At 34.6% G+C, this 27,683-nt stretch overlaps 6 protein-coding genes across 9 annotated transcripts; 2 read left to right on the top strand and 4 right to left on the bottom strand.

Annotated features, from left to right (window-relative positions):
• The first annotated feature begins 1,869 nt into the window (after positions 1-1,869).
• LOC142504783 (zinc finger A20 and AN1 domain-containing stress-associated protein 8-like) lies at positions 1,870-3,231 on the top strand. Its single transcript, XM_075617589.1, has 2 exons — positions 1,870-2,302; positions 2,393-3,231. Exons 1-2 carry the CDS (start codon positions 2,300-2,302, stop codon positions 2,912-2,914), a joined length of 525 nt encoding a protein of 174 aa, XP_075473704.1. The 5' UTR covers positions 1,870-2,299; the 3' UTR covers positions 2,915-3,231.
• A 394-nt stretch (positions 3,232-3,625) lies between these two features.
• Positions 3,626-6,211, bottom strand: LOC142505924 (sm-like protein LSM7). Its single transcript, XM_075619068.1, has 6 exons — positions 6,103-6,211; positions 5,940-6,008; positions 5,711-5,792; positions 4,840-4,911; positions 4,356-4,408; positions 3,626-3,965 (listed from the first exon to the last, which is right to left on the bottom strand). Exons 2-6 carry the CDS (start codon positions 5,940-5,942, stop codon positions 3,876-3,878), a joined length of 300 nt encoding a protein of 99 aa, XP_075475183.1. The 5' UTR covers positions 5,943-6,008; positions 6,103-6,211; the 3' UTR covers positions 3,626-3,875.
• A 585-nt stretch (positions 6,212-6,796) lies between these two features.
• LOC142506070 (large ribosomal subunit protein eL31) lies at positions 6,797-8,299 on the top strand. The gene is made up of 2 exons (XM_075619216.1): positions 6,797-6,964; positions 7,853-8,299. The coding sequence occupies exons 1-2, from the start codon at positions 6,879-6,881 to the stop codon at positions 8,127-8,129; spliced, it is 363 nt and encodes a 120-aa protein (XP_075475331.1). The 5' UTR covers positions 6,797-6,878; the 3' UTR covers positions 8,130-8,299.
• Positions 8,300-9,629: 1,330 nt separating this feature from the next.
• LOC142505770 (uncharacterized) lies at positions 9,630-11,035 on the bottom strand. Its single transcript, XM_075618880.1, has one exon. It carries the CDS (start codon positions 10,993-10,995, stop codon positions 9,829-9,831), a length of 1,167 nt encoding a protein of 388 aa, XP_075474995.1. The 5' UTR covers positions 10,996-11,035; the 3' UTR covers positions 9,630-9,828.
• A 1,758-nt stretch (positions 11,036-12,793) lies between these two features.
• On the bottom strand, positions 12,794-16,619 carry LOC142505603 (uncharacterized). 4 transcript variants are annotated; one of them, XM_075618661.1, is made up of 7 exons: positions 16,385-16,619; positions 16,157-16,257; positions 14,778-14,846; positions 14,578-14,636; positions 14,276-14,336; positions 14,139-14,192; positions 12,796-13,272 (listed from the first exon to the last, which is right to left on the bottom strand). In XM_075618661.1, exons 1-7 carry the CDS (start codon positions 16,542-16,544, stop codon positions 12,988-12,990), a joined length of 789 nt encoding a protein of 262 aa, XP_075474776.1. In that variant the 5' UTR covers positions 16,545-16,619; the 3' UTR covers positions 12,796-12,987. The 4 variants fall into 4 exon arrangements, with proteins under 4 accessions (XP_075474778.1, XP_075474776.1, XP_075474779.1 ...); XM_075618662.1 differs by having other exon boundaries at positions 12,798-13,272; positions 16,397-16,619; XM_075618663.1 differs by lacking the exon at positions 14,778-14,846 and having other exon boundaries at positions 12,794-13,272.
• A 2,711-nt stretch (positions 16,620-19,330) lies between these two features.
• LOC142505315 (histone H3.2) lies at positions 19,331-19,989 on the bottom strand. Its single transcript, XM_075618253.1, has one exon. It carries the CDS (start codon positions 19,922-19,924, stop codon positions 19,514-19,516), a length of 411 nt encoding a protein of 136 aa, XP_075474368.1. The 5' UTR covers positions 19,925-19,989; the 3' UTR covers positions 19,331-19,513.
• Between the last annotated feature and the right edge of the window lie 7,694 nt (positions 19,990-27,683).

Genomic DNA, 27,683 nt, shown 5'->3' with positions numbered 1-27,683 from the left:
ACTGGAGGATGAGAATTGAATGTATGGTTGGCAATCAAGTAAGAGGCAAAAAATTGGCCACTTACCTCAAAAAAATTATTGTTTCTCAAGATTATCTTCATAAGGGTAAAAAGTCCCTTTGAAGTTTGAACTACTGCCAATCATTTTTATGTGCATTTGAGGTGTCAAGTATTCTATGGCATAAGATAAAGCTGTGCATACTACTACTAGTCTCTGTTATCGAGGGCACATAAGGGTGCATGTCAAGAATGCACCTTTGTAATTTTTTTACAATTTCAGCTTATTGGAGTTTTTTGTTGCACAGCAATGATTTCTGCTTATACCATCGTGTTTAGTTCACTTCTACTGCACTTCAAAATGTCTAAGCAGATGTTGGTTTTGCTCATCTTACATCTATTACTACTGATTAAGGGATCCTTAAAAATATTAACTTGGTGTGGATGGTGATGCCTTTTTTCTTTTACCGAAAATACAATTATTTTAATATTTCATTTCCTATAAATCAATAATTATTTTTAAATTTATTTAAAATAATCCATTATTGGTAATTTTATTTTATTTCTTTCTAACATGTGTTTTTTAACTACAATTTTTTTTGTACATTTTAATATTGAATTGTATGAAATAAAAATAGGAATAAAAATATATAAATTTATATTCTATCCAATATTTTACAGGCCATAGTCTGCAAAAATGTTAGTTAAACTTTAATGAAAGTGTGAATGTGTTATTCGTGTCCACTATGTCTTGATTATAAATTCCCGAAGATTAGATGTTACAGTTTGAGAAAGAGGAAGAGCCAAGAGTGCGGGAAGATTAGGGGAAAGAGGAGTGCAATAGGGCAATTGGAGAAGAAAAAGTGCCACAAAGAGATATTAGTGATAATATATCTTGAGTATCCTTAAGTTAGTGTGTTCAATTTTAGATATCGTCTTCTTGAGCTTTTTGGAATGAAGGTGTTGTATATCCTTTTGGAAAGTACATACGTTGCCAAATTTTTAATGGATCTTACTAGAAAAGAAAGGGGAAGATTTGGAGGAGAGATGAACAAGTGAACTTTTAAAGGAGTGTTGGGAGATAGCAATTGAATGTAGGAAAACATCAGGTATTGGGTTGCAATATGGATGCTGTTGGACTTCAAAAGATCATTGTCTGTCGTAAAACATCTCGGTTCAAATCAAATGCGCAAAATATTTTATCCGTCTTGTATAGAAATAAGATATGGGTTGTCAATGAAAGTAGAACGATTCTAATGAGAAAATGACTTATCTTCTAAAGATAAATTTAATTATTACTTATGAATATTTTTGTTAAATAAATAAACCATTTGTGCCTATTGCTTTCATGGCAGATGTCCTCTGTTAACATTGGTTACAGCTGAGTGCTCTCTTATTTGCATCAAACCTACCATTGGACTTCAAAAGAACATTGTCTATAGTAAAACATCTTGGTTCAAATCAAATGCACAAAATATTTTATCCGTCTTGTATAGAAATAAGATATGGGTTGTCAATGAAAGTAGAACGATTCTAATGAGAAAATGACTTATCTTCTAAAGATAAATTTAATTATTACTTAGTGAATATTTTTGTTAAAAAATAGGTAAATAAACCATTGGTGCCTATTGCTTTCATGGCAGATGTCCTCTGTTAACATTGGTTACAGCTGAGTGCTCTCTTATTTGCATCAAACCAACCATTGGACTTCAAAAGAACATTGTCTATAGTAAAACATCTTGGTTCAAATCAAATGCACAAAATATTTTATCCGTCTTGTATAGAAATAAGATATGGGTTGTTCCTATAAAAATTAAATAAATTAATATGGGTTGTCACTGAAAGTAGAACGATTCTAATGAGAAAATGACTTATCTTCTAAAGATAAATTTAATTATTACTTATGAATATTTTTGTTAAAAAATAGGTAAATAAACCATTTGTGCCTATTGCTTACATGGCAGATGTCCTCTGTTAACATGGGTTACAGCTGAGTGCTCTCTTGTTTGCATCAAACCTACCATTGGACTTCAAAAGAACATTGTCTATCGTAAAACATCTTGGTTCAAATCAAATGCACAAAATATTTTATCGGTCTTGTGTAGAAAGAAGATATGGGTTGCCAATGAAAGTAGAAGGATTCTAATGATAAAATGACTTATCTTCTAAAGGTAAATTTAATTATTACTTACGAATATTTTTGTTAAAAAATAGGTAAATAAACCATTTGTGCCTATTGCTTTCATGGCAGATGTCCTCTGTTAACATTGGTTACAGCTAAGTGGTTTTTCCGTGTTTAGTCAATGGTAGGTTTGATGCAAATAAGAGAGCAGAGTAGACATCTTCTGCATATTTTAAGGCATACTGGTGTATTGGTTTTTTTAACCTTGTTGCAGGAAAATAACAAAATGGAACAAAATGAGACCGGATGTCAAACCCCTCAAGCTCCCGTCCTCTGTGTCAACAATTGTGGATTCTTCGGAACAGCTGCAACTATGAACATGTGCTCCAAGTGTTACAAATACCTTGTTTTGAAGCAAGAACAGGTCAAGTTGGCCGCGTCTTCCATTCAGAATATCATACACGGGAGCTCAAGCACCGTTGCAGGTGATTTGAATGTTGCGATTAACGACGCGATGGATGCTTCACCGGAGATTGAGGTGGTGTCAAAACTATCTTTTTCCGCATCAGCAACAAGTGAGAAAATCCAGGAGGTTAAAGAAGGCCCAAAAAGGTGTGGCACCTGCAAGAAACGTGTTGGTTTGACAGGTTTTAATTGTCGCTGTGGCAGTATTTTCTGTTCGGTTCATCGTCATTCTGACAAACACGAATGCAACTTTGATTATCGAAGTGCTGGTCAGGAAGCTATAGCTAAAGCCAATCCTGTTATCAAGGCTGAAAAGCTTGAAAAGATATAGAACATGAAGTTGGCGATCTTGAATATTTTGAAAAGATATAGAACATGAAGTTGGCGATCTTGAATATTTTATGAACTTTGTTTCCTGCAGGGGCATCTGCGAATTGGTTTGTGTTGCTTCTTATGCTTTAGTAGGTCGTGGGTGTCGTCAAATGCTGATGTTTTCGGTCTGCTCGCAATTAGATAAAAACTCAAAATTCGTACATGAAGTAGTGATATGATGGCCTAAGCTGGTAGTTGATTCGGTCATCCCTTGTGAAGTGGCTTTCTCGATATTGTAATAATCTGCTAGTTGGTTTATTTGAAGCTTTTCTTTAATACTTGGAATTTCTCAATTGATTTGATTTTTCGTGTGTTAAGAAAATATGTAAAATATTTAATTAAAAAATTAATTGTCTTGATTATCATTAAATCTACGCAACGTATACACAACATTAGTGCTACATTAAATTTTCTTGATTCATAAAATTATTTTGATATGTCGATCAATATCTAGTGAGTTGGATTACATGCGCTCTATATTTAATTGATCACACTTCAGTTTTTTTTTATACATGTTGCCAAATATTTTCAAACTTTTTTCCTGTATCACGTGACTTCCATAAATAAATAACACAATATTTAATAAAGATTTGCCCTTTATTTAATAGATCCCATCCATTGATATTTCACCCGAAACCATAACCGAATGAAAAACTCGATGGAACTCGGATAACTGGAAAATGTATCATCAAACTTCATTCGTCCCCTAATTGAAAATCGGTCTACAAATTAATACAACGGGAGAAAAATCATGCAAATTACATCATCTTTGGCTTCTCTATAATAGCGGTTCTTCGAAAAGACAAACATTGTCTACATATTCCTGCGACTTTTGAAGGAAAACGATGGCTAGAAGCAATGCATACAAGACTTTCTAATTTCCCAGAAAATGAGGATCTAAGTTCAGAGTAAAAGAATGTCTATGCACCATCTGGCTGAACAAAAGGATTGGCAATTTCATCTGTCCCATCTGTGGGTGAAACAAGCATCACAGCAGTTCCTCGACAAACCTGCAGTTCACCAATCATTCGTTGCAAGAGTAATATGAGCATAGAGCCTAATTTTTATCCTTGTCACAAACAAAAACTAGAGCTCTTCCAAAACAACATGCTGTCCACCACTGATATGTGCAGTTAGTTAATCTTACGGAACAAGGTATGAAGAGGACACTTTGGAAGGTTTTGAAACTGCAACTAACATATCCAAAATCTAATTTAATATTAGGTACTTCTGAAGCTAGTCACTTGTCTTTCAATAGATACACATTTCACGATTTTTCATCCTATAAAATATCACTACTTGTAATGGTTGAACAAAAGAAGTGAATAAGACCATGCACGGATTATGAACCTCAGTTCATATGTAGAGTAAATTAATGTGTATATGATGCTAGAACATACTATTAAACCAAGGCGCCTGGTTTGATCAGTGGTCTTCAATGGATCATCAGGATCTGCAGTCCAGGATCAATATTTAGCGGACAGGGTGATGCATTTCTTCACGACACGATAAGTAGCAATCATTACCGACTTAAGAAAATATAAAAGCAATCTACAACACTTAATATTTTGACAAAGCAAATGGCACTGACAGCTATGGAGATAGGAACTAAAAAGGTGTTTTATCGATTTATGACAAAGCAATATCATAAAAATAGCATCATCCTTTCGGTTCACCAAAATAGAATAAGGTGTGGCTGTTTGTATATGCATGCATATGACCATAGGTGGCACTAAACAACACACGTATCCAGACAATTTTCTTCCCTTACGCAAGACTTTCAACCGTTCATCTAGTGGAAAGCTAATGTAGAGGCCCACATGATTGAAAATACAGAGACCATAATCCCCATGCTAACACGTGCAACAAAGCACAGAAGATTACCTCTCAGAAATTCTACTGCTTCGTCCAGGACAAGATTCAGCAATTGGTCATACCCTTTAAGAGTTCCTGTTACTGAAACCAAAAGTCATACATACAACTTCTTTAAGGAAAAATTATAGTTCATTCACGAAGATTAAAAATAATAATAATCACATACACATTGAATCACGGTTCATAGAGCTGTTGGTTTTCAGAAACATTGGTCCCAGATTCCATAAGGCCAAGCGCATGAATGTGAATTTCTTTCAAACAAAAACAGAATGTTTTCCGAGAAAAAAGAATAGCTTGCAAAAAGCAAAGAAAATTTATTGAACTAATGGCAAGAAAATGCTAGCGAAATTGAAGAGTGAACTGCCTGTGAAAACCCCAAGGGTATGCCTGTTAATGTGGAGTACTTGGAATTTTGGACTGATGACAGACGTGTTGAACAATAATAATACTAGAAAGGAGTCGAAAAGGAAGTAGAAAGATGGTCGATAACTGTATATAGTTGAACAATTTAATTTATTGATCTGTTTTATATACCTCTAGCTAAAACGAATATCACAGTATATATAGGGTTTCTGAAAATAAACATCTAATCACCAACTTAGTGTGATGTGTTTGACTCCGCATTTTTTCCCTAGATTTTTTTAAAAGATACGGACATAAAAATGTCAATCATTTCTCTAAAAGATTATGAGCGGTGTCATAGCAAAATCACACCAAAAAAGGAAAGAAACATACGTAGGTAGTTTAAACTCCAGAATAATGTTTAAAGGCGGGCGCTGTAGCTACAGAATTAAAGCATTAAGCCACTAACCGTAGTAAAACTCAAGAACTAAAAACTTTCTGAATCTCTAATGAGCAAAAAAGGAGAAAAGCAACTAACCTTGTCTTCCACCAGTCAGTTTGACTTGAACACCTTTGTCCACAAATTTCGCTAAATCCAAAACTGTTTCTTTTCTGCCAGACTGAAACAAAGAAATACAGCCATATATAAAATCTTTCTATAACCACTTCAAATCAGGGAACTAAACCTGCGATCGCATGTACGTGCAGATACTATATATCAAAACAGACCGACGAGATTAAAACGAGGATTAAGACGAAGAGTGTACCATGCTCAGCAAATCGACTAACTGAGAGCAGCGAAATGAGCAACAGCCTCTGTCGTCAAAAGAATAAGCCTGCAACCATCGGAAAATTCAACAAACAGGATCAAATTAAGTAAAATGTTCCGAATGCGTAGTGCAGCTTAACCGGAGGTAAACGTAAGCTTACGATTTCCGATATCGAAGTGAAACAGCGGAACGGACAGAATCGCGCCCTAATCTACAAAACTTGCGGTTTTTCCCCTTCCGTAGCTTCATCTATTAAATTTGTCGTATTTTATTGATACCCCCAAGTATTCTATTTCTTTGCACATTCGTCCTTCCCTTTTTGTTTAAATAAATTTACGGATATATCAATGCCCTTTGTAAAATTATAGATTTACTAATTTACCTCAAACTTGAAAATTTCTAATTTTGTATACTATTATCAATTCATAATTTTTATATACTTTAAATTATTAAAATTATATGACAATAAAATTTATAAATTATTTAAATTTAGTTATTTATACGTAGAAAATATCATATAGTTCATTCTTAAATTATTCCATATTTTTTCCATTATTTTCCGTAAATATTTGAATTTTGCTCTCAAATGTGGTTTCATTCATAAATTTTAAATTATTAATTAATAAAATCATTTTATAATTAAAATATTTGTTTTTTAAAAAAAATATAAATTGTATATACACATAAAATAAGTGTTCTTAATTTGTATAAAAAAATCAAAATCAAAATCGATGTGAACCCTCGATAAGATTTGCTCCAAATATGCATGTAAAATGGGCCTCAAAATCTAGAAAGACTGGGCCTTGGAATTATAGGCCCAGAATGCTAAAGTAAAAGGCCAGAGCTATATAAGCCTCGGTCGTAATGATCTAGGGTTTGTCTACTGCTCCAGGGAAGTAGAAGGCGGTGCATTTGTTAGCAGAATCGGCAGCAACAATGGTGGAGAAGGGCAGTAAGGCCAGAAAAGAGGAGGTGGTTGAAAGAGAGTACACAATTAATCTGCACAAACGCCTCCATGGATGGTACGATTACTCTCTTTCTGTTCATGTTTTGATGATAAAGATTAGATTTTTAGATCTGTCAGTATTAAAATTTATTAAAATTCAGGAACGGAAACGGTAGCATTTGATGATTTGTAAACAGCATTTGTGATAATTAATGATATTAGAAATTCAAAGCAGTGAATACTTTGTCTATTTGACTCGCCCTGCTCTAGTCCTGGTGATGTTGTGCAGTTGCTGCAGGGGAGCTAGACAGGTGACTGAGTTGTGTCCGTGCCTAAAGGGTGTCTGACACTGCATGAAACAATTTGTTGAAGTTTTTATGCATCGTAGTGATCGCATAAACTTTTTGCATGATGTGTGTTGTGCGATAATCTTTTTTAGGTAATATTTTACTATTTTAGTGTTTATAAATTTTAGAGACTGAATGCTTATTGTGAGAATTTCCGTTTACATTCAGAACTATATTATCAGCATTATGAGGTTTGTATGTATCATGAATTTATTGTTATAAAAAATGCGATTGAGATGTGATTTAAGGATGCACATCTATTTACCAAGCAATTACTAGGTTCATATCCTAAGGTTGTTTAGGACTTGATGGCTAAGACAAAAACTTCTACTCTCCAGCTGTATTCCAGTAATATATATATATATATATATAGTTACTGGTATTTTATAATTGATATATTCTTATTATTTATCATGTTGTTGTCTGGTGAACGTGCTAATTTTTTTTTTTTTGTGCTTTATCTTATTATGCCCCATTTCATGTCATTTAGTGTGGGTCGAGAAACATTTAACATTGCTGGTCTTTCTTTTTACCTTCGCTGTGAATATGAGTATTTGATTGTACTCTGTGTTGCCTTAGTACGAATTAATAACCTGGGTATTCATTCCTGAATGCAGCACCTTTAAGAAGAAGGCTCCTACTGCTATCAAAGAAATAAGAAAGTTTGCCCAGAAGGCCATGGGAACCACTGATGTCAGAGTTGATGTGAAGTTGAACAAACACATTTGGAGTCGTGGAATACGCGGTGTGCCTAGGAGAATCCGTGTCCGCATTGCACGGAAGAGAAATGATGATGAAGATGCTAAAGAGGAGCTTTACTCTTTGGTGACTGTTGCTGAAATTCCTCATGGGGGGTTAAAGGGTTTGGGCACCATTGTCATTGCAGAGGAATGAACTTTTCCATTCTAGCATTTGCTGAAATTTTGATGTTCTTTAAAAGATTGTCGTGTCAAGATACGCCCGCTTTTTAATGTCAGACGTTATGACAATACTTTTTTTATTACTTGAAATGTTCGTTTACGGAAAAGGTTCTGATTTATTTGGAAATCGTCTAGGTGTGATAATAGCTATGATTTTTCATATAACTTTTTGCTGTGGTTTTTGCTCATGTTCCTGAAAATGGAGCGACTGAAAATTGAGATAGATTGTTGAGAATGTATTAGTGAAAGATCTTACCAGCACTGTGATGTTGGAGTGATGTTTGATTTATGAGACCTGGGAAATTTTATCTTGGACTTGGTACTTCAAAAATCAACACGAAGGAGAATGCGTGTGATTGATAGTAAAACTAGAACACTACAAAGTCTTTCTTGGAAATGCCTATTCGTGCTGGTCTGGAATTTGAAACTTTCCCTAGAAAAGGTTAAAAAATAAATAAAAAGGTCTTCTAGATTAACGAAAACTAATCATTTAGCAGAGATCTTGACCTCACTTGGATTTTGAGTTTTCGAACGCGTACCACCTTTTGATATTTTGCAATTGTAATGGAATCATACATGTTTTTTTCAAAACTAATAAAGGTTAAATTAACTCACTCCTGAAATGAATAAATAGAGCGTTAACGGATGATCCAATTATAAGCAATCTAACATATAATGATGATGTTGAGTTTTGATACTATGTTAAAAACAATATTTGAATCTAAGTTAACTTCAATAACTAGCTCAAATTGAGAATTATTTAAGTTTATATATACAATTCACATTAATTTTATCCGATCAACGTATCACATATTAACATTTGATTTCAATCTGAAGTAAAATTTGGCCCACTTTAAATACAAGAAGCCAAGCAAGCGGGTTGAAAATCTTGTAAAAATTTAGTCGACTCTGATCATGAGTTTTAACACACAATTGGTTCACATGCAAACTCTCACTAGCTTGAGCATGATGAGATTGTCTCACCAAGTCGAGTTCAAGCATTCGAAAGTAAATGTAATGTTAGGGTGTCGGTGGGAATTTGGTGTGGTGGGACCCAAGACATGTTCATCATAAAGCAAGTCACGTGGGATGGACATGCATCTGTTTCTGAACCTGTCTCCTCCTAAATAAATTCTGCCATTATTTGATGCTTATTTTCCCCTTCCAACATTTGATTGTTTAATGAATCTGCATGCGTATGGAAGGGAAAAAACACTACAATTGCTGGATTTAAGTGAGAAATAAAATTACTATTGCAGTTGTATCGAGATTTTAAGAAAAATAAAGTAGTTTTATTTATTTATTTATTTTTTGAAGTATTAAATTGTGGCATCAAATATTTGTAATCATAAAGTAAGGATCTAATGGATGATTTCATTTTACCAGACGTGCATACTGAGATTTAGCCCTTTTTTTTCAAGAAAACAAGCTCGCATCGTGTAATGATAAGAGGTGATCATACCGATGCCAAAAATAGGGTATGAAACTGTGTGATTTGTATATATGATCTCTCGTCGAAAGCAATGACACATTTTTATGTGAAAGCTTGTACAATTCCTTTACTTGAGAATAATCAAGATCACATTTTCAGATAAAAACACGACTCATACTATATGTATGTTTACAACCACACATTTAAAATCAAATATGTTTTAAATTTACGAATCGGAAATTTAACAAGTACGCAAGGGAGAACCGCATAAGCAATCGTTGTTGGCGAAGGACGAGGCCTCAAGATGATCGAACGGCAACCCAGTCGGAATCGGGCCGCAGAGGTGGTTGTGGCTCAAATCCAAATGACCTATGTACCTAGCCGAAGATAGTGATCTTGGAATTGAACCTCTCAGGTTGTTGAATGATAAATCCAGGGCCGTTAAGTAAGTTTTTGTGCTGAAGACATCGGGCAAGTTCCCTTCTAACGAATTCCGGCTCAAATACAAAATGTTTAGACCTGAACTGCTAAGCAGGCTTGTTGGTATTTGCCCGGAGAGTTGATTGTTGTCTAAATTTAAGGTTGATAGAACCCTCATTGAACCCAGCTGAGCTGGGATTGAACCGGTTAGCCGATTGGATGACAAATCCAAATCTGCCAGCCGGTGAATATTGGCAAATGAACTTGGGACTGAACCGGTGAGCTGGTTCCGGCTGAGTAAAGCCCGGCTCATCATGGACAATTGTCCAATATCTTGTGGGATCACGCCGGACATTTGATTGTTGCTGAGATCAAGATGCATCAGCTCGTTGAGGTTCACAATGGAAGCTGGGATGGAACCGGAGATTTGGTTGTCAGCTAAATTCAACACTTTAAGTCGGTTCAGCCGCCCAATGTCCGTCGGAATATGGCCGGAGATTTTGTTCCCGATAAGGTCGAGAATCCGGAGGTGCGGAAGAGAAGTGAGGCAGGCTGGAATCTCGCCGGAGATGGCCTTCCAGTCTGCAATGACTAAGGTGGTGAGGCTATCGAGCTGGCAGAGGGAGGGGGAGATCGAACCCGTCATGTATCCAGAGCGACCGCTTTTCTGGATAACCTGGTCCTCGGACTCTCCACGAAGGACAATGTCGGCCACCCGTTCGGTTTCCTGGTCGCAGCTGACGCCGTACCAGTTGGTGCAGCAGTCGGCGCCGGACCATGTTTTGAAGACACCAATGTAAGGCTCGTCGAGTTGCGACTTGAATTCAAGCAATGCTGCCCGATCCGAAGGCGAGCAGGCGTTCACGGCGGCACTAATGGCCAACAGGATCGCCAATGTGCTGACCAAGAACTCTCTGGGCAGCTTCATTTCTCTGGACTTGTATCTATGTAGATTGTACGTGTGATTTCGGTGAACTTGTGAAAACATCGGCAAGATAAGAAGGATTTGCAAACGTTATATAAGTGGCCAGGGGGACAACCTAGCAAAACAAGCTGAAATTACCAAAACAATCGCATATTTTTTTTAGCTCAACAATCGCACATTTAAACATTAATGTTCTAATAAAACATGATATCAATCAGTTGAATTTAAATGTGTTGTTATTGTTATTATGATTCACTAAATAAACTAGTAGTTTTTTTTCTGATACAGTCTCATAGATTTATATTCATTACACAACACGATGTATATTCACGAATAAAAATAATACATTTTCATCTGTTAAATCTGGTCAGATATTTGTACGACAAAATTATATCATCAAACAGTGTCAGTGAGTTTTTGTATAAATAAAAACAAGTTTTTTAAAAATAAAAATCCTTGCCACAATGAATGAAGGTGGTTGGTTTGAAATAAATAGGTTGTAACAAAGCATGTGACTAGCTAATGCATTTTACCATATTTTCTCTATTGCTTTTATTGAATTCGCAGTAATTCTATTAGTTATAATGGATTGAATTCTTTCTCTCTTTATTTAAAAACTGAAAAAATATTAATTTAATTTCATATTGTTACTATGCTTATGAATAAACCAACTCGTTGGTTCACTTAATTGCTACTAAAGTTAAAAACAAAAAATTTAAAGAGTAGTTCAATTTGTTACCTACATAGTAGTTTCTTCAACATGTTAGCCTACCAGTATTCAACCACAGATTGTTATATCATCGGCATTCATTTGATAATAACTGTATTTTCTTAAAAAAAAAAAAAAAAACTGTATTTTCTGATTTTTTTTCACGGCGTAAATTCTTATCATCAATATCAAGACACGAGGTTGAGACGAGAGTTCGAAACCTAAAAGAATGGTCTTTTAGATAAATAAAGTTTCAATGTGTGGGATTTTGGTAGATTCAATTCATGCCAACCGAGAATTGTTCTTTGTTTAAATCATAATAAAAATATGGTTTAATTGCCTTTTAGGTATTTGTCAAGTGCGGCATGTGATTATGAGTGCACATGCAAAGATGCATCGTGACTTCATCGACTGGATATTCATAAAGCATTTGTACATGTGACACCACTAGAGTAAGAAACCAAATTACATCGACAGGATTATGAATATGGATGGATGATAATTACTCCCTTTTCTTTTCGAGGTTTTAGCTTCGTGGATGATCGAGTCTATTTCGATCTGTTTCCAAAGTTAGCACATAAATATTGTTTTTCTTCTACTTTTTCTATAATTTAATAAGAGAATAGATTGTTTTTGTTAATTGTAAAAAGTAAACTTTTTTCGAAATACTTATTTTCTCGCTCAAACACACGAGTCTTTTTTTCTGAAAAGAAAAAAGAAATTGTGAATAAGATCTGCTGTAGTTAAGTCTCAAACTCGAAATCTATCGACAAACCTGATGACAAATAGTGCATCAGCACGTGAGAGACCCACTCAATAAACTCAAAAGGCTGTTTCTCATTGGCTCCACAATTTTTTAATCTCGAGCTGTTCCAGTGTAGGAAATAGATAATTATATGGCACAGACACCGCATACAGAGATTTAGAATGGGTCCCAAGAAGAGCCGATGAACGTGGGCTTGCATTGTCAGGATAGAGACATAACTACTGTATGTATAACGTGAATGTCTGGCCCCAAACGTAAGCTAATTATTAAGATTCCCAAGTTACCAGATCATGTCGGTGTAGTAATCAAAGTTAAGTTCATCCATTCCAAAAATGCCAACATTATTTGAATCAAATTTGATATTGGCGATATTTGCAACTTAGGTAATTATACAGACGCTGTTTTGAAGTAAGATCACCCTTCAATGCTGATCATTTGATTTTGTGTGAAAAATGTATCAAATGTTACAGAGAGGAGCCAGCGGCAATTTGAATAGTTGAAGTTGATGTTATTTAACAAATAGTCCCTTGATGCATAATAAATATTGAGCTAGCAGTCAAAATATTTGATGCTCTGCAACTTAAGCAAAAATATCTTCGGTTAGAAATGGTGTCTCTATGCTATCAATGCATGATGGTTCGGACGAATTCTGCATATGCTCGTAGTTTAGCTGCCTAGACGCTTCATATAATGCAATGCCGACACTCACCGACAAATTCAGACATCTAACATACGTTTCAACCATTGGAATCCGAATGGTGCCTCCACCGAGTGATTCGCTTTTACAATCGTGCAGTGCTTCTGGAGGCAAACCACTTGTTTCCGAGCCGAATACAAGCCAATCACCCTTTCTGTAGGAAAAGTCCTGCACACAGGAGGATTTGTATTCAAGAAAATGGTTAAAGACAGCCAATTATCAGCTCAAAAAAAAAAAAGATTTTCTTGAATAAATACCTGATCACAAATTCAGAGTCCCTTTTCTGATCAATATTGTTTCATGTGATGGCGAAACTTAATAATAAAAATAAACTCCTTAATTTTTAAACATCTTAATATTTTACAGGATAAATAGAAATAAACGTTATTAGCATTACACTTGAATGTAATGCTTTCCTTGAGGCTATGTGGTCTAGCAATCAAACGCGTTGCTTAGATTGCTATACGGTTCTGAAATATTTAACTAACACTATTACCAACATGCTATAATTTTAGCATAGCGAACGACCTTAATTTTACAATGTTGTGATTACGTAAAAATGTTTTCTAAGCGGGTATCAGGAACATGTTTATGAACTCCAAGTTACCAGCAAAACTCATAGATTGGACAAATGATAATTGTCAAGGTGGTTGTTAAATTTGTAATAATTGCATATATACCTAGAGGACAATAAGGTAATGTCAAAAAAGTTAGGTGGAGAGAAGTACGAGGGTGGATTAATTATGAAAAGTGGGGAGAGGGGAAAAATATGAGGAAAGAGTTCGAGCAGGTCGGTAATGTTTGGGCTGGAGGGGAGAAAGTAGAAATACAAAAGAAACTAGTCGTTTCTCAAAATGATCTAGGGTGTGGGAATGTAAGAAATATACTTCTTTGCACGAAGTTGGCAACCGCTGAAGTAGAAATATACTTTTTTTTACCAAACACCACACAAGACCTAGTAAGTAGTAACTCCTGATTAAATCTTTTCACAAGCAGAACAATTCCAGAAGCTAGGCAACTCATATTAGACTTACTGAGTGAATATATGTCCCTCTCTTGGTGAATGCTAGCAACCTCTTTTCTCCATCCTGCATAATCAAGAACAAAGTTGTCCAAATATAAGAGAAATTACGCTTTAACTCGAATCATGTTGAGAATGAAAATAAGAAACCTCTTGCTTGAAGTATTCAAAAAACTCTGACCATGAAGAGTGCACTTTAACTACAACAAATCTGACGTGGATGGTTAATTGATTGAAATATATTTGTCATTTACAAGCTATAATTTTTTTGAAAATAAGCAAGTATTTTATGAAAATTCAATGCTACTAGCTGACAACGAAAATATTTATTCTCAAGAATACAAACTCGAATTTGGAGATATGGTTCTTGGTGGTGGCATTTTAAGATAAATCATACGTAATTTGATCACTAATAAAATTTCAAGCAGTCGGTTTAGTGTAACAAAGGATACGGCCAGTAATCAAGTCCAGCACGCTTCAACTTTGCATCATCAACCTGAAACCCCAGTGGCTGAAGCAGGAAAAATGGCTGAAATAAGCTTGGTAGCAAGTCTAAGTAAAGAGTCAAAAGAAATAAATCTAATTTGTTAGTCAATTAATTTCCACAGACTCAACTCAAAAATTATAAAAAAAAAAAGTTGCCATCATTTACCTCAACTAAGTGCAACTTGACAGCTGATGCAGCACAAGTTCTGGCAATACATCCAGTATTTCCAGGAATCTGTCAAGGATAAGAGAAATCTAAGAGCCAGCCTGGGGATAACAGGTTGGAATTTAAGAAAGCAGGTAGATCAACTACAGATTCCACTGCAACAGTGTTATGTACTGTTCTAGTTTCTCATAGGTTAGTTCCTTGCTGAATTTTTCCATCTGAAACAAAATGAAATAACAAAGGTCGAACAAGGAGGAAAGACGTGAACTTCAGTGATTTATAGCTACCAAAAATAATTGCATAGTGAACAATACAATGTCATAACTGGATCTAAATATAGTTTTTACTATATGAGAGAAAAAAAATCAACACATGGATTCAACTACAGTGATTACTAAAATGAATTAAGAACAACAAGATACCATATCCTATCCAAAGAGAATATCAATCACAGTAAAAGTAAGAGCCATTTTTAAGTACCCACACATCATTGACCACGTCTCTTCATACATTGTTAAATTAATTTCACCTTCAGGGGAAGTAGTCACCTTTTCTTTTGAAGTGTGAACATGCTATAGGTTTTTTAATTGTAGTAATGAAAACTGCATCATTTCATCCTTCTCCTTCCCTTTTATCGCTAATATGAGCAACAAGTGATAATGCTTGGTCAACTTGTTTCCGTTATATTCAAGTCATTCATCATCTCCCAAGAAACATCATAGTAAAAAATAGCTAACTTTTCAAGTTCTTAAATTGATCAGCATCTTGGGAAACATGCAACAGCAGGAAACTCATTAACAACATTAATTGTAAAACTCTTTTTCATTAACTTTATACTTGGATTCTTGGACTAATTCTCTGAACCCCCCAATGAACTCAGAGTTATACAACCTTATATTCTCATCAATCGCCGTTAATTCATCAAATGCACACGGAAGGTTAATCAATCACTAGAAAGAATCTACATGATGACTCTGCGAGGGTGACACAACAAGGTAAGGTTGCATACTTGCATTGCATAATACCTTGAGCCAAAAAGAAAGATCAATTTCCCCTCTAAAATATTTAAAGTACCCTTAACTAGCTCCCCATTGTTACTTTCACACGCACTGTAGGGACAAAACAGCTATTTAATAGCATGAACATACAACGGGGATCAAATTTTCAGTAGCAGAGGTGATGGCGGCTTCCATAAGATTTGCGGTGAAATGCATGACATTAAACATGAAGTTTTTAGATGTTTTTTTAGCAAACTTCGCCATGCCGGAACAGCTTCGCAGACTGGACATCACCATTAAGTTATTCTTATTATTTTCCAAAAAAAAAAAAAAAGTCATCACCATCATAAGCAGTTAAGCACCCAAATAAATCCGTTATACCTGTGGCGACACAAGTACGACTTGAAGAAATTTGTTTTCCACAGATTCAACCGCGACCCTACCAACCCCATCACGCAACGCCTTCACTTGAAACCTCTTCGCTGCATTTTCCGCCAGAAATAACCAACTAAGACAACATAGAAGGTCAACAAATCGACCACCTACACTACTACCAATTTCAACTACGCAAATTTATATACGAATTGAAAACGGAGGCAAAATATATACAGTCGAGCATACACGAAAAGCTAAGCTGAGAGAAGCGTGAAGAGGAAATGGATGAGGGGAATTTCCGGGCCGATGAAAATAGGGAGTGGAGCAAAGGATGAGGTCGGAAAGTGGAGGAGGAACTTATGGCGCTTAAGGCTCTGAAGCCCGCGGCTTCCATTTTCAAGCGCAAGGAAGCAGCCGCTCTTCTTGTCTCTTATCCCACTGCAGTAAACGATATATTCCATTTCTTCCTTTTCCATCATGGGGCAGAAAAACAATTATTCTATTTTTAAAAAAAATATATAATCATTCAAAAAATAATTTTTTTAAAAAAATATTTTCAAATATATATTAGTAGTTAAAATATAATTATTTCAATGTATCGTTTATTAAAATAATTTTTAAAAAATTTTGACTGAAAAGAATCAATATTAGAATAATTTATTCTTTCTAGAAAGTTATTTCACATAAATAGAAATAATTTTTTTATGATTGGATCAAACTTATTTAAAAGATCATGTAAAATATTTATGCAGTTATGAGAAATGTGCACGAGTGATCGGTTAATTTTTTTAAATAAATAAAATTATTTATTGTTCATTAAAAAAAAGTTAATTATATATTGCAACATTTTTTTAAGAAAATAAACTCATATCAATATACTTTTTAAAGTCTTGAATACATATAAATTTTGACTCCAAATAATACTAAAATATTTATCTTCAATATCTCAAAATCCTAGACAAATTTGAGGTTGCACTTGAATACCAGATCAATCATAATTTCGCATAAAAATTATAATTCTTCGTATCATCTCCTATCACAAAATCGATTTTGGTGTAAATTTTACACCAAAAAAATATTCTCGAAATATTTCTTTTATTTTACTTGTGAATTGTATTGTTATATCGAGCGTTAATTGAATCGAAGAATACATAAAAATATCAAGTTCAATTTATAATCGTTGCAATTACAATATATTAAACTGGAACGACAAAAAAACACTAAAAAACTGGAAAACATAAGCATTAAATATCAGACTACTACGATTCCATTGGAAACTAATATACTAACGAATGGCCAAAGAACTTCATAAGGCCACACACTTATTCATGCACTTCTTCTCCCTACGCTTTAACCTTCTCATTTTGCAATTTCACCTGCACAACAAAACATTCAAATCGGCACAGATTACTCACATTATCGTTTATAAAAAGATAGAGGTTGGGGTATAAAGTAAATTATATTATATATATATACATGGCTCAAAGTTTGCAATGCACTTCTCAGGCAGCTGCTTGGCGAGTTCACGGTCGACTCCCGATATCGGGGGACCATTTACAAGTATGCACAAGCAAGGCTGACCGAGTGCCTTGACTGAAGCACAGCAAGCCTCATTTGGTGGAATGGGGCTGAATGGATTCACTGCTCCCCTGCAAGGAATGAGCTGAATGAGAGCCGAAAAAAACGTGCCACCACATGGATGCGCCTTGCTCTCTTGAATTTGGCATGTTATCAGCATTACAAGCATAAAAAAGGGGAGAGTTTTGGAGATAGAAAGGTTCATTTTTGTTGGTTTTTGGAATGGGATGTTGCTAAAAAGTGTTGTGGTTTCTTGGTGTGGAAATTGGATGTGGGGAGTGTTTGGATTTTATAGAGTGTTGATTTAGATTGGATGCATGTTTGGTGCTTCTTATCTAACTCTATGTTACAGTTGATTCATGTCCAACACATGTATAGAATCGGGCCATGTCATTTCTTGGTATTTCTCCCTAAACCATTGTCACTGAGGTAAAATTTCCTTCAAAACCATAGAAGAAAAACATAATAAGAATCATCTTGATACGAAATGTATCAAGAACGACAATTTTTTGATGAAATATATGTTTCATGCTTTTTCAAGTGTCAAGATTCCTGTTAACCTAAACAACAATAAATATTAAAGCGTCAACTAATTCAAAAGGTTAATCGATTATTGGAGATATACGAAAGGGAAAATAACGTGGTCATTAAAATACAATATCATTATATCAAGTACTTGAAATACAGATTTGCACCATGAACATTAAACAGTTAGTAAAACAAGAATTTTGATCGAATAGGCGCACCGAAACGACGGTAAACTATTTAGTATTTAGACATCCTTTTGGTTATGTTTGAATTGAAATATTTCATGGATTTGGAACTTGGAAGAATTGAATGACTCTAATAACTGAGGAGTTGAAATGCAGTATTTTTGCAATGGTCCTCAGATAAATTCATGTGAAGCGCAATGGTCCTGAGAATACAATAATCCCAGCTCTCAGTTGGATATTCAACACTGGCTGGAGCTTAGTCTCCTTCACATTATAAGCCAAAGACTGAAACTATAGGCCTTGTGATCAGAAATTGATCAAATCCAAAAAAACTGGTAGTCTCATTGGCTCAAATTTGAGACTTCTTTCTACTTGGGAATCCAATCCAACCTCAGGTTTGAATTAGAATCTGCATATTCTGAATCACCAACAATTATCCATGATCAGATACAAAATCAAAACTTGAATCTAACAAGAGCATATGCAAAATCACCACCTTTTCCAGTGAGATAGCTTACTAGCTCGGATAAAGGATTTGATATAGCAATTCTTGAATGATTATGTATTCTGTTATTTACCAGGTGCGCTGTTAGAGTCAAATCGTCAATTGCCCATTTCATTCAGTGTTACTCCAACTGCCTTTGTTAGGCCTAACATTTGCTACTGTAAATCAGGAAGATTTTAAAAGAATTAATTGTTTCAGATCAACATAAGGCGTAAAATTTTCTTAACTTCACGTCATATATTATTCTCTAACAAGTCTTTCTTTTAAAGTACTAATCAGCAACCACGATTTCAAAATTTATCGCAACAGACGAAGAAATAATATTCATCAATTTAACCTGAAGGTTTGGATTAACAAATCGGAAGCGAGATAATAAAGATTCGCAAAAAGAAACAATACCCAGATCATTTATAACCAAATACCTTTCAAATTTCATTACACTGAAAATTCATTACACCAAAAACCAGAGGTTTTAAGGCTAAAAGCTAATCCTGATATCACACCCACTACGAACAAACATCGTAAGCCGGAAACAAAACAGGACACCATAATAGAAAGACTCATTCTCTAAGCTCGTTCACCCCTGATTCTTCTAGCAAGCTGGATATCCTTGGGCATTATAGTAACCCTCTTAGCATGAATAGCGCAGAGGTTAGTATCCTCAAACAGACCCACCAGATACGCTTCCGCAGCCTCTTGAAGCGCGGCCACGGCGGAGCTCTGGAACCTCAGATCAGTTTTGAAATCCTGCGCAATTTCTCGAACAAGTCTCTGGAAGGGAAGCTTGCGAATCAGAAGCTCGGTGGATTTCTGGTACTTACGGATCTCACGCAAAGCCACCGTTCCAGGGCGGAAACGGTGGGGCTTCTTGACTCCGCCTGTGGCAGGGGCAGACTTCCTGGCGGCCTTGGTGGCAAGCTGCTTCCTCGGAGCCTTACCTCCTGTTGACTTGCGAGCAGTCTGCTTGGTACGAGCCATTTCAAAGGGTGAAACTGGAAAGATCGAAGTGATTTCGTGCAAAGTCGTTGAGTAATTTGAGGGATGGAATGGATCCGTGTTTATAAAGAAGGTGAACGAGCGGGAGGAGTGAAAATTTTAGGTGGGTATTTGAATTTGGAGGTTAGGAAGAGGACGGTAGGCCGTTGATTAGATATGTGATCGGACGGCTTTAATTTGAAGAGATGGAGGACTTTGTTAGTTGATCCAAGTGATTGGTTAAGTATCAAATTATTATTGGCCACGTAGGATAGAGAGAGACTTCGTGGATTGTGCTTTATGATTTATATTTTTATTTTAATACCAGTCTTCGTAATTATAAAGAAACAAATTATACTAATACCTTATATTTATTATGTCAATATTATCTGAATTTAATACAGGATATTAGATTTTATTTTGAAGCACAATTGTGTGTGAGAAATTTATGAACGAGTTAATAATTTTTTTAGGGTAAAAACTTATATGAGACGGTCTCACTAATCGTATTTTGTGAGACATATCTTTTATTTGGGTCATCCATGAAAAAATATTACTTTTTATGATAAGAGCATTACTTTTTATTGTGAATATCAGTAGAGTTGACATATTTCACAGATAAAAATTTGTAAAAACGTCTCAAATGAAGACTTGTTATGTTTGTATTTGTATTGATAAAATGATAACCTTAGATTATTTAATGAAATACTTGATCTAGTTTACGTTATCGAAAATTTTAAAGTATTTCTATTAATTTTTAAAAAATATATATTTTCATATTTTATTTATATGAGAAAAAATGCCATGCCAATTAATTTTAAATAGTAAGAGGAAGTTTAGCAGTTGTTTCAAGATAAAATCATATATTTGACTTACTTGTTGAAAAATATATTTAAAATGTGTGTATTGAATATTTGAATGTTGAATATTTGAATGTTGAAAATAAGAGTTGTAAATATTGAAAATTAGTGTGTGATGATGTAGGTAATGATGTATTTTATTTTTGGATTATTTGTAAAGATTTCCTATAAATAGATCTCTCATTTGTGAAGAAAATCACAATTGAGTAGAGAGAAAAATATTATAAAGTGTGTAGTTTGGTAAATTTTGAGAGTTTGAGATTTTTACTTTTTACCATAAATTTTTACTTTTTCACAACACGTTATCAGCACGAAGCTCTTCTAAAAGTCCTACATACTTTTCCAAGCTCCAAACAGAAGAAAAAGGTAACAAAAATAATCATATTTATTTTACTATTATTTATTTATTGTGTATTTATTTAATATACAATATAATGTTATTATTAGAAATAATAAAAATAAATTTTTCATAAACTTGTTATAAATCCTGGGAGGATGTTAAGACGACATCCCACACTCCCGGTAAGGGATACGACAAGTATAAAAGCCTATATAGTACCACCATGTCAAATTTAACAAAGCTCGAATTTGTTGCGCTCGACATCACGGGAAAGAATTATATGCCATGGACTCTAGATGTAGAAATGCATCTTGAGTCATTGGGTCTAAACGAGACCATTAAAGAAAATGGCATATGCACGTCACAAGAAAAGGCAAGAGCCATGATATTTTTGCGTCGACATCTCGACGATGGATTGAAATGTGAATATCTGACTAAAAAAAATCTCATGGCTTTGTGAAAGGGATTAAAAGAAAGATTCGAACATATAAGAGAAGTTATACTTCCGACCGCCCGGGTTGAATGGAATACATTGAGATTCCTAGACTTTAAAAAAGTCAGTGATTACAAGTCGGCGATGTATAGAATAATCTCGCAATTAAAATTTTATGGATATGAGGTCACAGAATCTGAGATGCTTGAAAAAACATTTTCCACGTTTCATGCATCAAATATTACTCTACAGCAACAATATAGAGTACGTGGATTCGCGAGATATTCTGAACTCATCGTCTATCTTCTTGTGGCGGAAAAAAACAACGAGCTATTAATGAGAAATCATCAGTCCCGACCCACTGGATCAACAGCATTTCCAGAAGTAAATGCTGTAAGTAAAAATGAATTTAAACCTGGAAACCAAAATCAAATTCAAAGACAAGGTTTTGGTCGAGGTCGAGGTCGTGGACGTGGACGTGGAGTTGGCCGTGGTCGTGGTCAAGGCCGTGGTTTTGAAAATAATCGAGATAGTTATTTTCATAACTCATCTCAAAAGAACGTCCCAAACCATCCACAGAAAAGGCATCATGAGAATACAAGTGTTAATGAGAAGCACTCAAAAAGATATGAAAGTTCTTGTTACAGATGTGGTACTCCAGGACATTGGTCCAAAATTTGTCGAGCCCCTGAACACCTTTGTAAACTTTATAAAGAATCATTAAAGGGGAAAGAAAAGGAGACCAACTTCACTGAACGCAGTGACCGTTTGAATAATTCAACTCATTTTGATGCTGGTGATTTTATGAATGATTTCTCTGGAAATGATCAATATGTTGGTGGGATAGAAATGAACAATATTGATGCTGCAGATTTTCTCAATGATTTCTCTGAAAATGAACAATATAGTGGTAGAATATAAATGTACAATAATTTATTTTTCATGTATCCATATAATGTTTTATTGTATAATTATGATATGTGTTATATTTAAATATATATTGCCAGTAATTTTATTTCATTGCATATTTTTTTTGAAGTTCAAAAAATGGAAAATGCTATGAGCAAAGCTGAAGTTTGCATACCCGATAGTGGTACAACGCACTCCGAGATAAAAGATATTTCTTGGAACTAAAACCAACAAAAACAACGGTGAATACAATATCAGGTCCTGTAGACTTGATCAAAGGATGTGGTAAAGCACAATTTTTGTTACCTAATGGTACAAAATTTTTGATCAATGATGCTTTATATTCACCACAATCGAAAAGAAATTTGTTGAGTTTTAATGATATATATTCCCATGGGTATGATACTCAAACAATGAATGAAGGGAATAAGAAATATATGTGTCTTATCACATATAAATCAGGAAAGAAATATGTGATTGAAAAACTACCAATGCTCCCTACTGGATTGCATTATACACATATAAGTCCGATTGAATCAAACATGGTAGTTGATAATTCTTCAATATTAACCAATTGGCATGATCGATTGGGACATCCTGGTTCAACAATGATGCGAAGAATTATAGAAAATACACATGGTCATCCGCTGAAAGACCAGAAGATCTTTCAGAATAATAAGTTTCAATGTAAAGCATGTTCTCTTGGAAAACTTATTATAAGACCATCACCAGCCAAAATCCAAACTGAATCACCAATGTTTCTTGAACGTATTCAGGGTGATATTTGTGGAACAATCCATCTACAATGTGGACCATTCAGATACTTTATGGTATTGATTGATGCCTCCAGCAGATGGTCACATGTATGTTTATTGTCAACTCGAAATGTTTTTCTCTCTACTCTCAAGATTTACCAAACTACACACTTTATAATATTTTTCTCTCTACTCAATTGTGATTTTCTTCACAAATGAGAGATCTATTTATAGGAAATCTTTACAAATAATCCAAAAATAAAATACATCATCACATACTAATTTTCAATATTTACAACTCTTATTTTCAACATTCAAATATTCAATACACACATTTTAAATATTATTTTCCAATACTCCCCCTTGTGATGATGATCATAATGATTGTCTTCATTACGTGTTTTTGTACTGCCTCGTTAAAAACCTTACTTGGAAAAACCCATTGGGATAAAAACCATAGTAAGGGAAAAAGAGTGCAGTCACGTAAACTCCCCCTGATGTTGACATGAACAATTCTTCACAAATTTCGTAGATTGCGCATCCCAATATTATATATGTGCTTTCTGAATATTGACGTAGGAAGTGCCTTTGTGAAGAGATCTGATGAGTTTTCACTTGATTGAATGTGACGAACATCAATACATTTATTCTTCTCAAGCTCCTTGGTGAATGCGAAGAACTTAGGAGGAATATGTTTAGTTCTGTCGCTTTTTATGTATCCTTCTTTCATTTGAGCAACACATGCATCATTATCTTCATATAGTATCACAGGCTTCTCATCAGATGATAATCCGCATGAAATTTGGATATGTTGGGTCATTGATTTTAACCACACACATTCACAACTTGCTTCATGTAGTGCAATAATCTCGGCATGATTTGATGAAGTTGTTACGAGCGTTTGTTTCTGAGAACGCCAAGATATTGCAGTGCCTCCACGATTAAATACATATCCAGTTTGGGAACGTGCCTTGTGTGGATCAGATAAGTATTCAGCATAACCAATTATACTTGGATTAGCATCTTTTGAATACAAAAGTCCCAAGTCTGTCGTTCCTCGTAGATAACAGAATATATGTTTAATTCCGTTCCAGTGTCTCTTTGTTGGATATGTGCTAAATCTTGCCGACATATTCAAGGCAAAAGATATATCAGCCTTATACAATTTGTAAGGTACATAAGGGCACCGATGGCACTTAGATATGGTACTTCTGGACCAAGAATATCTTCATCATCTTCACATGGACGGAATGGATCCTTTTCTATGTTCAATGATCTAACAACCATTGGAGTACTTAAAGGATTTGCTTTATCCATATTAAAACGTTTAAGGATCTTTTCTGTATAATTTGTCTGGTGAACAAACATTCCACATTCTTTTTGTTCAATTTGTAAACCCAGACAATACTTGGTTTTTCCAAGATCCTTCATTTCAAATTCTTCCTTCAAGTATGACACAATTTCTTGAATTTCTTTATTCGTTCCAATGATGTTTAAATCATCAACATATACAGCAATAATTACGCATCCGGATGTTGTTTTCTTAATGAAAACACAAGGGCATATTGAATTATTTACATATCCCTTTTTCATCAAGTGATCACTTAGTCGATTATACCACATTCGACCTGATTGCTTTAACCCATATAATGATCTTTGTAATTTCACAGAATAACATTCCTTGGGTTTTGAACTTTGTGCTTCAGGCATCTTAAATCCTTCAGGGATTTTCATATATATATTACTATCAAGTGATCCATATAAGTAAGCTGTAACAACATCCATAAGACGCATTTCTAAATTTTCAGATACCGCCAAGCTAATCAAATACCGAAACGTAATTGCATCCATCATAGGAGAATACGTTTCTTCATAATCAATTCTAGGCCTTTGAGAAAAACCTTGTGCAACAAGTCGAGCTTTATATCTTACTATTTCATTTTTCTCATTTCGCTTTCGAATAAAAACCCATTTGTATACAACAGGTTTTACACCTTCAGGTGTAAGGACTATAGGTCCAAAAACATTACGTTTATTTAGCGAATCTAATTCAACCTGGATGGCATCTTTCCATTTTATCCAATCCTGCCGATTTTTACATTCACCAAAAGATTTTGGTTCATGATCTTCGTTATCATTTATGATGTCGATTGCAACATTATAAGAAAATATATCATCAATTTCATCTATATCTTTTCGGTTCCATATTTTTCCAGTATTAATATAATTGATAGAGATTTCATGATTCTCGTCAGTTTGTGGTTCTGATAGAACATTTTCATCATCATGTGTTTCTTCAGGAACACCATTCTCTATTTTGTGATCATCACGTGTTTCTTCAGAAACATCATTCTTTATTTTGTGATCATCGTGTTTCTCTATGAATTTTCTTTTTCGAGGATTTTTATCCTTGGAACCGACTGGCCTTTCACGCTTCAGGCGTTTAATGACATCATGAGTATCTTCCATTTGTTTCTTTGGAATTTCAATTCGAGCAGGGGCATTTGCAGCATGTATATATGATTTAGTTACCCCTTTTGTGTCTGCAAATGCATCTGGTATTTGATTTGCTATTCTTTGCAAGTGTACCATTTGTTGTACATCTTTTTCACATTGTTTTGTTCTTGGATCCAGATGTAACAATGATGATACATACCATGTAATTTCCTTTTCGGTATGTTTCTGTTCTCCCCCTAACATTGGGAAGATTTCCTCATTAAAATGACAATCAGCAAAACGTGCTGTGAACACGTCGCCTGTCTGAGGTTCAAGATATTGAATGATTGATGGACTATCATAACCGATATAAATTCCAACCTTTCTTTGAGGTCTCATTTTCTTTCGTTGCGGTGGTGCAATAGGCACATACACCATACATCCAAAAATTCTCAGATGAGAAATGTCTGGTTCTTTACCAAATGCAAGCTGCAATGGGGAGTATTTATGATATGCACTTGGTCTGATGCGAATTAATGAAGCAGCGTGTAAAATTGCATGTCCCCATATAGAAATAGGGAGCTTTGTTTTCATAATCATTGGTCTAGCAATCATTTGCAGACGTTTAATCAATGATTCAGCCAATCCATTCTGTGTATGTACATGAGCAACAGGATGTTCAACAATGATTCCCATAGACATACAATAATCATTGAAAGTTTGGGAAGTAAATTCACCAGCATTATGAAGTCTAATTTTCTTGATTGTATAATCGGGAAATTGATTCCTCAATTTTATTATTTGAGCAAGTAATCTTGCAAATGCAACATTTCGAGTTGAAAATAAACATACATGTGACCATCTGCTGGAGGCATCAATCAATACCATAAAGTATCTGAATGGTCCACATGGTGGATGGATTGGTCCACAAATATCACCCTGAATACGTTCAAGAAACATTGGTGATTCAGTTTGGATTTTGACTGGTGATGGTCTTATAATAAGTTTTCCAAGAGAACATGCTTTACATTGAAACTTATTATTCTGAAAGATCTTATGGTCTTTCAGTGGATGACCATGTGTATTTTCTATAATTCTTCGCATCATTGTTGAACCAGGATGTCCCAATCGATCATGCCAATTGGTTAATATCGAAGAATTATCAACTACCATGTTTGATTCAATGGGACTTTTATGTGTATAATGCAATCCAGTAGGGAGCATTGGTAGTTTTTCAATCACATATTTCTTTCCTGATTTATATGTGATAAGACACATATATTTCTTATTCCCTTCATTCATTGTTTGAGTATCATACCCATGGGAATATATATCATTAAAACCCAACAAATTTCTTTTCGATTGTGGCGAATATAAAGCATCATTGATCAAAAATTTTGTACCATTAAGTAACAAAAATTGTGCTTTACCACATCCTTTAATCAAGTCTACAGGACCTGATATTGTATTCACCGTTGTTTTTGTTGGTTTTAGTTCCAAGAAATATCTTTTATCTCGGAGGATAGTGTGCGTTGTACCACTATCGGGTATGCAAACTTCAGCTTTGCTCATAGCATTTTCCATATTTGAACTTCAAAAAAATATGCAATGAAATAAATTACTCGCAATATATATTTAAATATAACACAAATTATAATTATACAATAAAACATTATTCTATGAATACATGAAAAATAAATTATTGTACATTTATATTCTACCATTATATTGTTCATTTTCAGAGAAATCGTTGAGAAAATCTGCAGCATCAATATTGTTCATTTCTATCCCACCAACATATTGATCATTTCCAGAGAAATCATTCATAAAATCACCAGCATCAAAATGAGTTGAATCACTCAAACGGTCACTGCGTTAAGTGAAGTTGGTCTCCTTTTCTTTCCCCTTTAATGATTCTTTATAAAGTTTACAAAGGTGCTCAGGGGCTCGACAAACTTTGGACCAATGTCCTGGAGTACCACATCTGTAACAAGAACTTTCATATCTTTTTGAGTGCTTCTCATTAACA

This window comes from Primulina tabacum, chromosome 10 (genome assembly GCF_025594145.1).
Source record: "Primulina tabacum isolate GXHZ01 chromosome 10, ASM2559414v2, whole genome shotgun sequence".
NCBI classification, from domain to species: Eukaryota; Viridiplantae; Streptophyta; class Magnoliopsida; order Lamiales; family Gesneriaceae; genus Primulina; species Primulina tabacum.
Note: the sequence above shows the minus strand (reverse complement) of the source record. Positions and strands in the feature narration are given on the sequence as shown.